The following is a 16,305-nucleotide window of genomic DNA, read 5'->3' on the forward strand; positions in this document are numbered from 1 at the left end:
GCTGTACAGACAGATCGTCTCCCGGGGACTGAGCTGCTCGGCGGCACTTGGATCAGATCTCCCCGGGTACGACGAGCTCCGTGGCATTCCCGCTGCCTTCAGTTTTCCAGCATGGGAGTCCACACATCCAATCTGTTTGAAATTTCACTTAACTATGTCTTTGAAAGCACTTCCCTGCACAGGCCAGACAGCATTATTATTATCTGACCTGCTGAGAGAACAGATTCAAAAAGGCAGAAAAAAAAAAAAAAAAAAGTTTTTTCCTTAGTCATAAGCAAAAGCTTCCAACACGAACTAAGATACATTAGTCAGGTCAACACCTCCTACAATTAGGACAGGTCTGGAAAGCCTCAGTCCCATTCTGATGCAATTAATATGCACACTACACCGGAGAGGGAGAAAGGGTCACGTCTTTGCTGAGCCTGTGGTCCTGCGGGCAGAGGGAAGCCTAGGGAAAGAGACCTGTAACTCCGAAGCGTAGCACCGACAGGTGCTTTCAAACGTATTTTAATACCCCGAAACTATTTATGAGTTGCAAGATCAAAGCGTCAATCAAAATTAACTGGAAGGCGAGCACAGAGGTAAGGTCGGCCGGCTGAGCCTATGAATGGAGCTAAAACGCCTTGTTTATCTCAGCACGTGTGTGCGCACTAAGCCTGAAAGATACGGGTGACCGACCCGAGCCGCCCACCCCGCTCCTCACCGTCAGCCCAGCTGAAAAAGCACCGAGAAGACACGGCCAAGTAACGGGCGCGGATTCCCGTCAGCGGTTCTCACTATAACGGATAGATGAGTGGAAAAAGCAAGAAAGAAAACAACCTTGCTTGGCACCCTGCCCACACACACATCCCAGGGCAGTGGGGAAAAGAATCCAGGGGCACATACCAGCCGCGTATCAGCTTTCTGGCCCAGGGAACAGGCAGATGCCTAAAAACTGGCCGTTCTCTGTCCTGAATGCACCTTCACAAACCCCTCTGCGAGCAGGAACCCAGGAGGCCACTCTGCAGAGTTCCCTCACCTCAAGAAGGTAGATGCTGACCACCACCCAGCAGCACCCACCCCTGCACCCCCACCACAGGCATGAGCCCACCTTTCTTGAACTCCTCCAGCATGGCATCAAGCTTGGTGTCGTTGAAGACAAAGTGAAGTGGATGGTTGTAGAAGCGGGTGATGGTCTTGAGGGGAGTGCAGTCATCGGGGTCCACGAAAGCCAGGTCCTTAACGAAGAGCAGGTCCACGATGTTGGAGCGGTCACCCTCGAAAACGGGGATGCGGGTATAACCACTCTCCATGATCTCGGACATAGTGTTGAAGTCGAGCACTGCCTCGGCGGCGATCATAAAGCAGTCTCGGAGGGGAGTCATCACGTCCTCCACAGTCTTGGTGCGCAGCTCCAGGGCTCCTTGGATAATGTTGAGCTCCTCCTTGACTAGATCGTTATAAGGGTCGGTGACCCGCAGCATCTCCAGCAACTTCTCACGGTTATAGACCGTGCCGATCTCCTGACCCAGGACACAGTCCAGCAACTTGCTGACAGGGTAGGAGGCCGGGAAGGTCATCATCATGAAAAACTTGGTGAGGAAGATGGTGTTGGCGCCCACGGCCAGACCGTGCCGAGAGCAAATGGCCTGCGGCACGATCTCGCCGAAGATGACGATACCGATGGTGGAGACCACCACGGCCACCAGCCCGGAGCCGGCGATGTCGTCCAGCAGGATGGTAAGCGTGGTGTTGACAAGGACGTTGCCCAGCAGGAGGGAGCAGAGCAGGTAGTTGCCCTGGCGGCGCACGGGCTCGATGCGCTTGGCGTAGTTCTTCTCTTTGTCTGTGCCGCAGTTCTGCACGATGCGCAGCTCCATGGGGTCCAGGGCCATGAGGCCCAGGTTGAGGCCGCTGAACATGCCCGAGAGGCAGAGGAGGAGCGAGATGAAGATGACCTGCAGCCAGAAAGGCAGCAGGAACTTCTTCTCCTCGCCCACGATCATCTTGGTGTCCTCGCCGTCGTGGTAGATCCAGGTGGTCTCTCCCCAGGGCGGGGGCCCGGCCGGCCCCTCGGCACCCGCCAGCCCTCCGGCGGCCCCGGGCCCCAGGGCGGCGGCGGCGGGGGCCGAGACGGAGGTGCACAGGTAGTAGGACTTGCTCTTCTCCGTCTTGCGCAGGGGCTTGATCTCGATCTCGATGATGCCGGAGGTGCGGCGGTTGAGCACGATGTGCGGCAGGATGATGATGTCCGAGGTGCGGATGCCGCAGCGCTGCGGGGCGCCGCCGCCCGCCCCGCCGCCGCCGCCGCCCCCGCTGCCGCCGCCGCGCCCCGCCGCCCCCGCCGCCGCCCGCCCGCCCCGCCGCCGCTCGTGCTCCGTGAAGGCGATGCGCGACCAGGTCTCGTTGTTGATGTTCTGCCCGTAGACCCGCAGCTTCACCCGCGTCCGCTCGCTCACCCGCAGCGCGCCCCCCTCCATGAAGGAGACGTCGTCCGTGTCCTCCAGCCGCAGGCCGATGATCACCGTCTCCTCCGCCGCCGCCGAGGGCGGGGGGACGACGGCGGCAGCGGCAGGCGGTGCGGCGGCGGCGGCGCCCGGGGGCCGCCGGCCCAGGCAGCCGCCGAGCAGCAGCAGCAGCACCATCACCCGCGCCCCCCGGCCGCCCCCCGCCATGTTCCCACCGGGCAGCGCGGCCATCTTTAGTCAGGGCTCGGCGCCGCCGCGGCCCCACATCGCCGCGCGGCGCCTGCGGCGTGCCCCGGCTCCCCCGGCGGCGGCGGCGGTGGCGGGCGCGGCGGCGGCGGCGGGCGAGGCGGCGGGCACGGCTGCCCGCGGGACCCGACAGGCGGCGACTGCCGGGCCGGGCCGAGCCGAGCGCCGCCTCAAGCCGCTGCCCTCCCCGCCCCTCCCCGCCCGCCTGGCGGGGGCGGGCCCGGCGCCGCCCGCCGCCAATCAGCGCCCGTCCCCCCGCCAATGGCGGCTCGGCCCCGCCCCGACGCCCGCCACCGCCTCCCCGGACCGCGGGGCGCGTGACTCCGGTGTGTACGCCAGGCGGGCGGGGGCGGGGCCAGCCGCGCCGCCGCGGCCAATGGCGACGGGGCTTCGGGGCCGGCGGGGCGGGGCTTGGGAGGGGCGCGACCAATGGGGGCTCGGTGCGGCCCGGCGGGCCGGGAATGGCGCGTGCGGCGCTCGGCGGGGCGGCCCGCGAGCCCCCGCGCCCGGGGACGGGGCGGACGGGCCGGGCCGGGCCGGGCCGGGCCTGGACGGGCCCGCACTCCCCCCGCCACCCCTGCCCGGCCCGCTGCAGCTGCCGCTGTCCGGGACCCCGCCGCCTCGCTCGCCCCCCGCCGTGCCGCCCCTTATCGTACCCCCCACGCTACCTCGCCGCACCGGTCGGCGGTCGCGCAGCGCCCCCTGGCGGCCCCGTACGGCGCGGCCCGGCCCGGCCCGGCGGGGAACATCCCCTCGCCCTCCCGCCTGCGCCCTGCCCTGCGGCACCGTCCTCGGCGCCGGGGCTGCTGGCGGCCGGGGGCGGCGGGTCTCCCGGCACCGTCCGGCCGCGCCCGCTCCCCGCTGTGCCCCGAGCCGCCGCCGGCGCCGTACACGGCAACGAATTAAAGACTCAGCCGCCGCGCACCGGACCCCCCCGGGCACCCTCCGCCCCGCCGGGCAGCCCACCCCGCGCCGCGGCATCTCCTCAGCATCTCCTCGGCTTTGTCGAAATTGAACACTAAATATTAAATATTAAATATTAAACATTAAATATTAAATATATTAAATATTAAATATGGATGAGCCGCACTCCACTCCCTCATCTCCGCCTTTTGCTCAGCCCCCCGGGGCACCTCGAGCCTGGTCAAATAGGGTCGGTGGAAGTGGGGACAGGGCCCTGGAGCTCCCACCGGGGACAGCCGAAGCTCCCCCGGGCTCTCGGTGCACTCCCCTGGTCTGTCCCGCCCGGGGGGACAGAGGGCTGATGGGCCCTGATTCGGGAACAGACCTGTAATTTCAGTGTGTGGTTACGTCCCACCACCCTGAGAGCCGGCTGCTTCCGAGGCCTCAGCTGCGGTGCCGCCATCCCAAATGCCCCACGGCCCAGCCATCGTCACTCCGCTTTCCATCAGCCATGAGCAATGGATACAGTTTGGCATCCCAGACAGACAGGGACGAGCATCTCTCAGGGCATCCAGTATGGCTCATGGTGGCTGACGTCGCATTTTGGGTTCAGAGGAGGTAAACCAGCCTCCCCTCCATTTAAGTGTGTGGAAAATGGGAGAGTAGAGGATTGCGCAGGACAGCCCGATACGGCGGGGAGCACAGCACAGTGCCCTGGGGGCTGTAGCCAGGAATTGTTCCTGATCCCAAACCTCATTCAGCTCATCCTGGGGCAGTTCTGCAGGTCTGTTCCCCCAGGGAGGTGTCAGATGCCTCCAAGCATCCCTGATGCTCGTGACTTCCCTGATGCAGGTGACTCCCTGCTAACCACAGTGAGCAGGGATGGGGGATCACTCCTTTTTCACCTCGTGGTGAACCAGAGCACCGCAACTTCTGGTTCCTGCCCCACAGCACCCTCCCTGCCTGCACAGGGAGAACACCGATGCTCCAGAGCAGGGGATTTGGCCCATCTATCTCTGCAATCACCAAAACACCCAGGCCGGTGTTGGACAGATTGTTTTGGGGTTCCTCACGTGGGACAGTGTTGCAGGACCTCCTCTTTTCATGGCTTGGGGGCTAAAAAAACCCAAGGCTGTGCAGACACAAGCAAAGCCAGGCAAGGACACCCCCACATCTACAGAACTCCCGCTCTAATGTTCATAATCAAAGTCAAGTCTTATTAGCTGCTTCCTCCCAGAAATGCTGAGAATTTGGAAAAAAAGAGTGCTATGCAAATACAGTGGCATTTAGCTGTGGCCTTTTTCCGTATGCATGCGAGGGGGGGACCTCGCTGTGGGCGCCCGTCTCCCCAGGCAAGTTGAAAGGCCACGGCAGGGACTCATGTGTTTTTAATGAAGGGGTCTGCAGGTAGGAACACCACCACCACCCCCGCCCCATCTGCTCTTCCGTTCGCTCTGGGGAGGCTCTCTTTGATAGCAGGAGCTAATTGCCGCAAACCTCCTGGGATGGGCTGTTTGGGGACTTTGAGAAAGTCATTTCAAGTAATTGCAGAAGAGGGCTATGCCGGGCTGGGATTAAACAGCATCTTGGTTGCTTTTTCAGCAGGTCCTTCCCAAGGTCCCACCAGTGAGGTCCTTCCACACAATTTCAGACTCCCAAAGGCTGGTCTGCCAGGGACCCTTACCTGAAGCCAGCTAATACATGCCCTGATGACTCCAGATAACACCAAGGATTATTTTTTAAATCACAGTATGGCTCTAAACCCAACAATTTACAAATTTTTGTACACCCAGTAGGTCAGACTCATGGTCTTGCCCAAAGCCAAAAGGACAGGCTGGCAAGGTAACTTTCCAGGAAACCATATTTAGAGGCATTTTTATATGTTTAATCTCTAAATTGTGAATTAATTGCTCCCCTAATTTGCTGGTTGCAGTGGGCAGCTTAAGCAGTCCACAGTGCTTAAGAAGTCCTTCAAAATCTTGGGATTATTTTTACAATCATAATTTTTTTTGTAATGCTCCAAATTTTGTCAGGAATTAACACTGGAGGCCTGATGAGCCCTCCTTGTCCCGGAACAGCTCTTGCTGGGAGCCACATTTACCAGGGATTTGACAGCTTCATCTACAAGTAGAAACCATCTTGTATCTCCCCTGAGACAGATGGTAAACTGCCTTTTCTAGCCACGTCACCCAAGATGGGGTATTCCGCAGCTCTGTTTCCAACAGAGGAGAAGAGCTATTGAACATCTCAGCCTTTCACGCCTGTTTCTGGATTCCCTGTCTCTGTGCAACAGTCGGGTGTTACCTGACTGCTGACGCTTTTCATTCCAGATGTTCTGGAAATGCCTCCCCGCCAGCTGAACCCTCCTCAGCCACCGCTACAGCTACTGCAGACCATCCTTGGCACTAGCCCACTTTTCATTTTGACCCCAAATATTTTATTGTTTGCTTTTTTACCTTCCCCCACGCCACAGCAAGATGCCGTTTAAATGGCAGAGAGGGGAAATTTGGTGCTTCCTGGAAAAAAATCAGTGTGTGAGGAGGGGTGGAAACGGTCCCTCATTTCTAAGCTGAGCTACTCACCCAAGGGCTCGGGTGCCGCTGCTTTTCAGCAGCCCCCAGCCTTTCCCAAATGGCCTCTGTGGGACGGAGCATGCGGGATCCGCAGGGGGAGGCGGGAGGGCAGCCCATCGCCTCCCACCGCAGCCTTGGTGCCCTGGCTCCTCGGAAGCGCCCCTCGCCCCTCGCTCTTCGCCCGCTGCAGGCCACGGCCGGCAGAATCGCCGCATTTCCCCGCAAAACCCTGCAGGTGCGATCCTCGCAGAGGACTCGGGTCCTTCCCGCTAGGTGGAGTCCGGGGGAAAACAGAAACTTCAGCGGCCACGCACAAGGGGAAGGAGGGAAATTCCCGTCTCCTGGAACGGGCTGCGGGGCTGGGAGAAACGGGGTGGGGAGCTGCGCCTGGGGCATCCCCTGTCCCGAATGCAACTAACAGGGGCATCCTTTGGCTGCCACGTTGAGCTCTTCACGGAAAAGCAGGGCAGGCTGAGCCCCGGGAGGTGACCGGTCCTTCTCGCCCGCCGCCACCGGCAGACGCTCGTTTGCAGCCGCCTTACGGAGCTGCTCAGCCCACTGCGGGGGGCTTGCACGGAATTTGTCTCTTGGATGCTCATGGTTCCCTGCGAGTGGAGGGTTAGCACGGGGAGGGCAAAAGAAGAAAAAAAGCAACTGGGCCGCTTATCGCTGCGGGGTCCCCAGGACCTCAAGTTGGAGGCAGGCGGAGGGGTGCACGCCGCAGGTCAGGCCCTGTGCGGCGCCGGAGCCTCCTTTCGCACCCTGCTCTGCCAAGCTGCCTTCTGCAGACATCTCCGTCTGCTCCGCGGGCTCAACACGAGCACACAGCTTCTGCCAAACCCACGCTAGACCTGCTGTCCCACGTGCGGGGACCCACGACCCCTTTCCCACAGAGACCCTCCCTTCCTGCATGTCCAAGCCATGTCCCAGCCCCATAGCGAGGGGACCCACAGGATGGCTGCCCATCCTCACTGCAACCACTCACAACCTGCCCCACCAGCCCCAACAGGAAAGCACAAGACGCCATGGGCCCCATTGTCCCAGCCACGATCATTTGAGCTCGTTCGTTTATTTGCTCTCCAATGGAAGCTGCAGGCTGCTGGGGACACATCCTCCTGCCCCGCTGGCATCTGCCGGCGCGGGGGCATCGCTCGCCACTCAGCAGCACCCGGAGGGACCACATGTGCCACCAGGACGGCAGGCAGGACCTGGGGCCGCCAGCTGCTCCAGCAGCTGGAAGGGATCGCAGATCTTCTCCTGGAGGGCAGAGAACAACCCAGGGCAGGATCAGGCCAGAGGGAAGCAAGAGGTATCCCCCCCTGAAAGTGGTATTCCCCCCGACTGGTTCCCCGCCAGCGGGGCAGCCCAAGCAGACCCTCCATAGCTAATGAGGGGCAGCCCCAGGGCCACTCCAGCTGCTTTTCACTGCCTCAAAGAGGATACCAAGAGCTTCTCTGGGACATGAGCTCTGCTTTTATCTGTGAAACGCCTCCTGCTTGGACAGGGACCCAAGAACGTCTCCCCCTCCCCAAGTACAAGGTTGTGTTTCAGGGACACGCAGCTGCAGGGTGTTATCTCCCTCATGTACCCATGATCCCTGCTCCCGAGCCTCTCCTGGCCCATCTGCAGGCTGGAAGGACCACTGAGGGGAGGAGGAGAGAGGCTTCCAGCAGATAGAGGTGCTTTGTGCTGCAGGGTCAGGGCTGGCAGCCAGGGCCGAACTCACATCAGCAGCTGGGAGGTGCTGGGAGAGCGATGGGGAAGAAGGACCCACAGGGACGGGGCATCACCTCCCTGGGAAAGGCTCTCCTCAGCCATCTCTTGGAGAAGGGATTAAGCAGGTCCAGCTGCCAGCCTCGGCAGCCCCCCTGGACATGTTGGGGGAGGAAGGGGTTCTCATGCCTGGTGGTTAGAGCAGACACCCGCCCCCAGTCTTTGGAGGGCTGCAACCTATGCTGGGGTGCAGTTGCCCAAACTCAGGCACCAGGCACCACCTTTGGTGCCTCATGGGCTCCTGCTTGGCCCAGAAGGACTCTGGTCTCTTGGTGTCATGCCATAGCCCTGCTGATACCCCAGGGCAACTCTTGATGGCACACGACACCACATCCTCATCCCTGAACCCAGCCGTGGAGCTGCCTGCTACCAACCTTCACCCCCTTGGGACAGCAGCCCTGTGGTGCGGTAGTGTTGGCCCCGCCAGCTCGGATCAGGAATTCCTCAGCAAACCTAGAGCTCCGCAAGATCGCAGCCATCTCAGCATCCACATCCACCACCTCTCCTTCCTGGGGACAGAGGGACAGGCACAGGGCTGGGGTCCAGGATACACAGCCCAGGGGACTCCAGCCACCTAGTCAGACAGTGGGTGGCGGGCAAAAGCAAGGTTTCCCAAAACCTTGAGAAACACCCACAACAACCAAGTAGCTGGCTCCAAACCCCCTTGTGAAGCCACCACGGATGTCCTGCTCCCACCTCCACCCCAATGCAATGCATGGGTTTGGCTGCCCCAGCCCCAGCCCTACAGACCAGGACTGCTTGATATCCTGGGTACCCTCACCCCGTACCTTGAAGGTGAAGTTGGCGTCAAACACCAGTTCTCGCTCGTGCCCCACGATCCCACCATTGTAGATGACCTGTCCTGGCCCAGCCCGGCTACTACCCGGCACCTTGAACAGGCGGAAAGTGGCAGAGACAAAGCGGCAGTCACCTGCAAGAGAGAGCATGGTGGGTTGGGGACCGAGCACCCAGATTGGGAACCATCAGAGCCTGGGATCCCAGCACAGCTCCCCACATCTGCCCAGAGCTGACGGTCCCTGGTCAGACCCTCACCGATGACATCCTCCAGCTCCTTGTCGCCGATGGTGATGGGGCTGGCAGTGACGAGGCACGGGGGGCTGAACCCCACCTCCTCAGCGATGCTGTACAGGTCTCTCCAGTACAGGGCTCCCGCCAGGCACTCCCCTGGCATGAGACAGCAGACACCGATGATGGTGGCAAAGGTCCGGTCCCCCCGTCCCATGCCACCCTCATCCCAGAGCCCTACGCACCCCACAGCACCCTGTGCTTCCGGACAGACTCGCTCAGGCACTGGTTGGCGTAGACGTCACTGAAGTACATCTCTCCCCCAGGCTGGAAGGCAGCGAGGAGTGAAGGGAGACCCCGAGAAGCAACAGGACAAAAGGTGCAGGGAGAATGGGCAACCCCCAATGCTACCCTGCTCGGGACCCTCTGCAGAGGTGTCCCCTGGCCCCATCCTGCATCCCAGCCTTGTTGAATCCCGTTTTCTGCATCCCACCAGGACCCCAATGGCAGGGCCACTCCAACCCTGCTTTGCTCCTGCTGCAGGCGCCGGCCCTGGCATTACCTTCAGCACACGGTAGGCCTCCCGCAGCACGGCCCTCTTGTCGGGAGCGAGGTTGATCACGCAGTTGGAGCTGGGGTGGAGAAGAACCGAGGCTCATTTGCACCCTCTCATATGCTCACCACCACGGGCTGCTGCAATTCCACCGGCTGCTGCACATCCCATTGCTTCATGCAGGATTTGGAGATGGCAACTTGACCATGAAAAGGGCAGTTTCTATATTCCCAAGCTCTATCTTAGACTCTGCCTTGGGATTTTTCCTTTCCTAATGTGTGCTCCTGAAGCGAGCGACCCATTGGGATGTAGACCTGGACGCCAGCCCATGGCCCCTGGCAACAGCAGGACTGGGGGTGGCAGTGCCCTACACGGTACCTACATGATAATATCGTAGCTCTCGTCAGCCAGCCCGGCATCACTCAGCTTCTCCATGTATCCCTGAAGGAACTCCACATTTGGCTTTTTGTAGCCAAACTTGTCCATGTGGTAGGCAATGTGCTTCTTCGCCACCTCAACCTGGGAGGAGGAAGGGAACGGTGGTGGGGGGATGCTGGGGGGACGAGGGGAAGCCCTGGCTCCGCGCCATACCTGGCCCTCAGTCATGTCTATCCCGGTGACATGGCCCCACTCCCCAACCATCTGGCTCAGCAGGTAGCAGTCTCTGCCGCTGCCGCTGCCCAGGTCCAGGATCCGGCACGATGTCAGGCACTCGGGGATCACCAGACCGCAGCCATAGTACCTGGGGGGATGCTGAGCTGAGCCAGATGGAGTTGCCCCCACGGTACGGGGGTCCGGGGGGCTGCAGCCCATGGGGAGGCAGCAGCAGAGGGGAGACCCCGCGGTTTACCTGGCCACCACCTCCTCGTGGACATTCTCCAGAGCATCTCTCACCGCCTTGGGAAGGGGCCTGGCCAAGGTGATGCACGCATTGGTCTTCAGGTCCGCCGACTTCTGCAGCCTTTTGCCATAGTAATCCTGAGATGGGAAGGACAGAGGCCACCAAACTATGGCAAGCTGTGCCCCAGAAGCTCTCCATGCACCAAAACGTTAGGTCCATGCCTGCGCTCAGCTGGTATGTGCCCCCGGTGCCCTCCGGCATTAGCGCTCTCATTTGCACCCAGGTGAAAATTAGGCTAACATCAAGTGTCCCTTTGCCCCCCTCCTCCCCAGCTCCCCTCACTTGCGCTCACAGACATGTCTGTGCAGTAGGGATTTAATTCCCATTTGCAGCAACTTCGCAGGCTGCAGCCCCCATTTCCCCAGCTGAAGGGGGCGCAGGGAATGAAGGCAGGGAAATGTGGGGCTCCCCAGTCCCCCCATCCCTGCAGGAAACTGGAGCAAAGCAGCCGACTGCAGCTAATGTTTTTATCTGGGCCCCGAAATGAGCTTTGTCCTCTGACGGCAGCGGGCTTCCATGGGCAGCCTGGGCTCGCCCGGGGGGGGCCAGCCAGCCACCCCGTCCCTCCGCCAGCTCCCCCCCGCGCCCCTCACCTGCACCTCCCGGTGGATCTGCTCTCCGCAGGGGGCTGCCACTGCAACGGGAACGAACGCGGGGCTGGGGCCCGACGCCACAGCGATGGGCACTACGCCAGGCCCTCCCGAAGGCCCTAAACCTCCCTCTCTTCCCTCAAATACAGGAACTCTTTTTGCCTCCCCCCCCCCCCGCCCCGAGAGAGACACACCCCCCCAAAAAAAACTTGCAGCCCAGTGGGATGCTCCTGGGGGCACATGACAGTATCCCCCCTCCCCAATATCCCCGGGTGCCCTGGAGACACGATCCCCCAAAACCTTCGCCGCAGGGCAAATCCTTCCCCCGCCCCCCCGCTTTGCCGAGAGCCCTGGCCCCAGGGGTGCCCCCGGGGAGACCCCAGCACCCCGCAGCAGGGGCCCCGGGCTGCCGTACTGCCTCGCCGCCTCCGGCTGCTGCGCCGCGGCCGCCCTCTGACCGCCCCGGGACACGCTCCGCCCCGGGACACGCTCCGCCCCGGCACCCTCCGCCGTCCCGGGACCCTCCACCGCCCCGGCACCTTCCACCGTCCCGGGAGCCCGCGCCGCCCCGGCACCTTCCGCCGCCCCGGCACCTTCCACCGTCCCGGGAGCCCGCGCCGCCCCGGCCCCCTCCGCCGCCCCGGCACCTTCCGCCGCCCCGGCCCCCTGCCCGGCCCCCCGCGCCGCCCCGCACGGCCCCAGGCACGGCGTGGGGGGAAGCTGGCCCCGCTCCCACTGGGGTGACGCTGCCGTTACCCACGGTCCGAACCTGCACCCGCACCCCCGAAAAGCCACCCACCCTGCTGCCTCCCCATCCCCAGCAGCTCCGCACCCCCCTGGCACAGCCCTGCCCCTGCTTGCCCCAAGCGCAGGTGCTCTGGCCCCTGCACGGCACGGGACTTTGGAAGGGAAAAGCCACCTACAGCAAGGACACACTGCAACTGCAAAGAAGCCCCCAGAGCTGAAGCACAATGGGGGACACCGGGGGGCCAGAGACCCACCATCCCAAACAGCCACCTTCCCTGCACAGGGACCACGAGCGATGGCATTCAGCACAGACTCTGCCGCAGTTTGGTGATGTTCAGGGTGGCTTTTATTCCCAGCAAGTGAATTACAGCTTCTCCAGCAGCTCAGGGAAAACCCTCATTCCCAAAGTGCATCTGCAAAGCTGGGGATCAGGACCCCTCCCAAGGCAAAAATAGCCACCGTGGCCCCTGGACTAACAGTGGCACCTCCAGGGGGACACCGGAGCTGTGGTGCCACCAGGTGAAACCCAAACAGGCAGTGGCACTGGTGGAGACGGTGAAATACAGCCCGGGAGAAGGCTCTGCAGCACAGGAGCCAAACTCCAGCAGTACTCCAACAGGAACGTATCAGGCCGATGCCTGCTCTCAGCCTGCCTTCTCCTATCAGCCGATGAAAAGCTCACTCGGGCAAACAAGTGCTTCCCGTGTGCTCCAAGTGCTCCAGATAAGTGACTTACCAAAAACAAGACACAGTATTTATAGCCTGGGCCTGATGTCGCTCCCTGGGGTGTGAACAGGAGCCTGGTTGCTAGTCCTCCAACACAGAGCAGTGCAGAACCGATGCTCTCCTGCCTGCTTCCCGGCCAGGCCTTTGGATACTTTCCCAACCAGATAGGAACACACACCACAGCCAAGGCTGCTTCATCAAGAGCTGGAGCAGCAGCCCAGGAAGAGGAATGCAGTTGAAGGCCGAAGGCAGTGCAGATGGGTTGGCAAGGGGATGACGTTCCAAACTCCGTCAGAGTGGAAAATAAGATAACCTCCGAGCAGGACGCTGGTCAAACCACATCCAGCTGGACCGCTGACAGAGGTGTGTGCCCAGATTCCCACTTTCAGAAATCCTGGCCTGGGACTGGCACCTCAGTCTACACTGGAGCACCTCTCTCACCCACCCAGGCACTTACAGCTCCAAATGATTAACATGCCCTAAATAAATTGCACTCTGTGCCATCTCTGTGTCTAAATACAGACCAGCATCAAACTGCAGGCACCTGTATTTAAAACCCACAGTTCAGTTTTATGCATTTCTTGCCAGGGGTGCAGGTGTGGGTTGAGCAACTCACACTACATGAGAAGTAAGTGGACACAAGAATTGCTGGGGGGAGTGAAGTTTCAGGTAAGTTTGTTTCAGTTAGGTGAGCATTCTGGAGCAGAGATGTGGATGAAGGCACGTGAGAGGGGCCCACGTGCCCAGAAACACAGACTCTGCACATATCCCAGCTGACATCCATCACCATCCAGACACAGGTCTGAACCCCGGGGTCTGGAGGGGACAGGATGCTTCGCTGCCCTCAGTGCCAGTTGAGACGTCCTCGTGCCTTCGGCTACGCTTCACTTCAGCAAGTGACTCAGCTGGTCCTGTAGGTTTGACGACTGCTCGACACTGGGGACCAAGCAAGAAGAGGTTCATGGTGAGATCTGCTCCCCAGACCATGGCGTGCTGCCTGCACCCAAGGCACCAGAACAGCTCTAGCGCTGACACTACAGCAATGAGACACCCTGGGGTTCCCCAACGCACCCGTGTGTCCCCAGAGGCCAAACCTCATCTTGTGCACCCATAAGCAGACAGCTCTGCTCTACACAACCCTCATCTCCTGTCACAAACAACCTTACAGGCTCTATCGTGTTAATGAAACAAAGGGAAGTTTTGGTGTAAATCATCCCTTCAACTCAAATCTCATCTCTTCACAATACTGAAACACTACCTCGCTGGGCCAGCATCTGTTTCAAAGGCAGCTGCAAAAACCTTTTTGCTCTGTTTTCCCTCACCCTACTCCATCACTTTTCCCTCTCCCATGTCCCCCGGGTCTTCCTGGCATTCCTTCAGCTGAGTACTCACTTTTTCTGAATTGCTTCTTGCCTAGATGAGAAAAGAAGACAAAAAGAGCATTAGAAAAACAAAATCTCAGCAACAAGGTTCATGTTAAGTTGAAGGAAAGGGACTTGATCAAGGGCTCAGGAGGCCAAAACCCCGGTGTGTTTCTGGATTAAGTCCTGAGAGGACAGCAGCAGCACTGGCTTCTCCCCCTTAGCCCCAGATGCGTCACACACTCTCACAGGAGACACAGCGCATGGCAAACAGGAGGCAAAAATCTCATCTCCCACCCCAAAACAGCCTAAACTCCAGCAGAGCTGGAGAGGGCTGGAAGATCCCAGCTCCAGGGTCTGCTCAGCTTTGCGGAGCCAGGCAAGAGGGATCGGTCTGAGTGGGCTTCATGCAAAGTCTTTAAGTAGAAAGAAAAGGATTGAGGGATCCACTCAGCTCCCCAGAGGTGTTCTCTACTTACTGGTACTGTAGATGAGTTGTTATTATGGCCATTTTCCTTAAACTCTGTGGAGAACAAGACAAAGAATAAAAGTGTGATGGGAGCAGTTCAGCAGAATCACAGGGCAAGCTGTCCCAATGCCCCGGGGAGTTCCTCCAGCACCGCCATCACTGTACCATTGCACCACCTCTGAAACACCCCCACCAGTATCCGTCAGCAGTGGCATGCTCCCCTCTTCTTTCCCAATGACAGGCACAGACACTAAGTGCTTTGTTTCAACCCATGGTCCCTTGAGCCTTCTGGTACAGATGGCACAGCTTTAGGGCTGGCTTGAGCTGCAGGATGCTGGAAGGCCAGCAGCACACATGGGTTTGAAGAAGCACTAAATTATTCTGGCCACCAGCCCTGCTGCCTGAACTCATATATTTCATTACAGGGCTCCAGTACTCTGCTTGCATATCTCTTCTTATAACCCTCCTCTCCTCCTGTCCGCTAGAAACACTGTTGCTCTACCAGACAAACACAGCTTACGTCTTCCGAGTGCAGGATGGCATCTTCTTGCATCACCATGTTTCTAGCAGCTTGACCCAGGAGCTGAAAGACAAACGCGCACACCAGAGTGAGAGGCAGCACCTCTGCGTTCCCCGGGACGCTCGTGATGGCCGCACAGCAGACCTGCACGCAAGGCTGATGGTCCGGGAGCCCCAGGTGACACTTGTGGGGAGCACAGTGGTGCGGTGCCCAGCCCTCAGGGCACACCGGCGCAGGAAGGGCCCGAGGCACCGCTCCAGCCTGTCACCCTGCAGAGCTGCCATGCGCTGAAGGCAGCCTCCCGCCTCCCACCGCTTCCCCGGCGCTGCCAGAGACACCCGCGGCCCAAGTGCCCTTCGGCGGTGCCCCTCCGGCACAGCCATGGCCGTAGGCCGGGCCGCGTTGTGCCCGTCCCCTGCCCAGTCCCAGGGATGTCCCCCGTCCCCTGGACTACGGCTCCCAGCATGCCGCGCGCCACCACAGACTACGGCTCCTAGCATGCCCCGCGCCGGGCCGCCGCTCCCGCTCCGCAGCCGGCAGGGCTGGGCCGGGCGGCGGGCCGGGCCCTGGAGCCTGCACCCGCCGCTCACCTCGGCGCTGCGGGAGCCCTTCAGCACCTGCTTGGTGAGGGCGATCACGTCGGTGCCGCAGCTCGTCACCTTCTCGGTCAGAAGCCCCTTCACCGAGTGGCCGAAGCGCGCCTGGGCGTCCGCCGCGCCCCCCGCCGCCATCTTGCCCCGCCCGCTCCCCGCCGGACGCCGCTACGGCGAGCGCCGGGGGCCAGAAGAGCCGAGAAGGCGCAGGGCCCGCGGCGGGCGGGGGCATCGCTCGCCCTCGGGGCTCTTCTCCCCCCGTGGCCTCTCCCAGGACACCTCCGACTCGGACATCACCCTGGGCACGGGCACCCCGGGGTGCCCAGCACTGATCAGTGCTGACCAGGGCTGCACAAGGCTTCTCAGCACTGACTAGTGCTTGCCCGGGGCCGACCAGTGTTTCTTAGGGGCTGCCCAGTGCCCACCAACGCCGATCACGGCTGCCCACCGCTGCCCATTGCTGCCCAGCACTGACCAGGGCTGACGATCAGGGCTGACTAATGCCCCCAGCCCAGTGCTTGCCCAGCACTACCTAGTGCTGCCCAGGGCTTCTCAGCACTCCCCAGTGCTGCCCAGTGCCGCCCAGTGCCCCAGCCCCATGCTGCCCGTCCCCTCCCAGGCACATGGAGGGGCTCCCAGGCTGGGAACGGACCCCAGTGTCCCTTCCCCATCTGCGCTCATGGCCCCCAGGGGAGACCCCGAGGGCTCAGCTGCCCCCACACCCCTGGGAACAGAGCCCCGAGGAAGGATCCATCCCTGGGCGTCCCCTGGCCCGCAGCCCGCTGGACGTGGCTCCCCCACAGCCACCCGGTGCGGCCATGGCCCCCCTGCCCTCGCCCCCCCCCTCCCCCCCAGGTGCCCAGCTGCAGAGCTGGCC

The 16,305-nt window shown here is 61.3% G+C and overlaps 3 protein-coding genes across 5 annotated transcripts in view; all 3 read right to left on the reverse strand.

Annotated features, from left to right (window-relative positions):
- CNNM2 (cyclin and CBS domain divalent metal cation transport mediator 2) overlaps positions 1–2,743 on the reverse strand; it is a 125,929-nt gene extending 123,186 nt beyond the window's left edge. Inside the window, 1 exon segment of the mRNA XM_063337585.1 lies at positions 1,091–2,743. Within this exon segment, the coding sequence (XP_063193655.1) occupies positions 1,091–2,678 (1,588 nt within the window). The 5' untranslated portion in view covers positions 2,679–2,743.
- Positions 2,744–7,212: 4,469 nt separating this feature from the next.
- On the reverse strand, positions 7,213–11,489 carry AS3MT (arsenite methyltransferase). 2 transcript variants are annotated; one of them, XM_063338366.1, is made up of 11 exons: positions 11,428–11,489; positions 11,016–11,056; positions 10,372–10,499; positions 10,113–10,263; positions 9,904–10,040; positions 9,531–9,600; positions 9,214–9,295; positions 8,996–9,127; positions 8,731–8,873; positions 8,317–8,451; positions 7,213–7,426 (listed from the first exon to the last, which is right to left on the reverse strand). In XM_063338366.1, coding segments are annotated over exons 1-11 (1,119 nt in total). In that variant the 5' UTR covers positions 11,429–11,489; the 3' UTR covers positions 7,213–7,327. The 2 variants fall into 2 exon arrangements, with proteins under 2 accessions (XP_063194436.1, XP_063194437.1); XM_063338367.1 differs by lacking the exon at positions 7,213–7,426 and adding an exon at positions 7,524–8,071 and having other exon boundaries at positions 11,428–11,464.
- Positions 11,490–12,082: 593 nt separating this feature from the next.
- Positions 12,083–16,159, reverse strand: BORCS7 (BLOC-1 related complex subunit 7). 2 transcript variants are annotated; one of them, XM_063339746.1, is made up of 5 exons: positions 15,453–16,159; positions 14,836–14,898; positions 14,326–14,369; positions 13,878–13,898; positions 12,083–13,421 (listed from the first exon to the last, which is right to left on the reverse strand). In XM_063339746.1, the coding sequence occupies exons 1-5, from the start codon at positions 15,564–15,566 to the stop codon at positions 13,370–13,372; spliced, it is 294 nt and encodes a 97-aa protein (XP_063195816.1). In that variant the 5' UTR covers positions 15,567–16,159; the 3' UTR covers positions 12,083–13,369. The 2 variants fall into 2 exon arrangements, with proteins under 2 accessions (XP_063195816.1, XP_063195815.1); XM_063339745.1 differs by having other exon boundaries at positions 15,426–16,103.
- Positions 16,160–16,305: the final 146 nt, after the last annotated feature.

The sequence above is a fragment of the Chroicocephalus ridibundus genome, chromosome 6 (genome assembly GCF_963924245.1).
Source record: "Chroicocephalus ridibundus chromosome 6, bChrRid1.1, whole genome shotgun sequence".
NCBI classification, from domain to species: Eukaryota; Metazoa; Chordata; class Aves; order Charadriiformes; family Laridae; genus Chroicocephalus; species Chroicocephalus ridibundus.

What these genes read in the sequence shown, in the direction of transcription:
- BORCS7 (XM_063339745.1), bottom strand. Translation starts at nt 15,566, where the DNA reads ATGGCGGCGGGGGGCGCGGCGGACGCCCAGGCGCGCTTCGGCCACTCG. An exon ending in AGGGCTCCCGCAGCGCCGAG is followed by an intron (nt 14,899 to 15,425) that starts GTGAGCGGCGGG and finishes TTTGTCTTTCAG; the next exon opens with CTCCTGGGTCAAGCTGCTAG. An exon ending in CCATCCTGCACTCGGAAGAC is followed by an intron (nt 14,370 to 14,835) that starts GTAAGCTGTGTT and finishes TGTTCTCCACAG; the next exon opens with AGTTTAAGGAAAATGGCCAT.
- AS3MT (XM_063338366.1), bottom strand. An exon ending in AGATCCACCGGGAGGTGCAG is followed by an intron (nt 10,500 to 11,015) that starts GTGAGGGGCGCG and finishes TTCCCATCTCAG; the next exon opens with GATTACTATGGCAAAAGGCT. An exon ending in TAGACATGACTGAGGGCCAG is followed by an intron (nt 10,041 to 10,112) that starts GTATGGCGCGGA and finishes TCCTCCTCCCAG; the next exon opens with GTTGAGGTGGCGAAGAAGCA.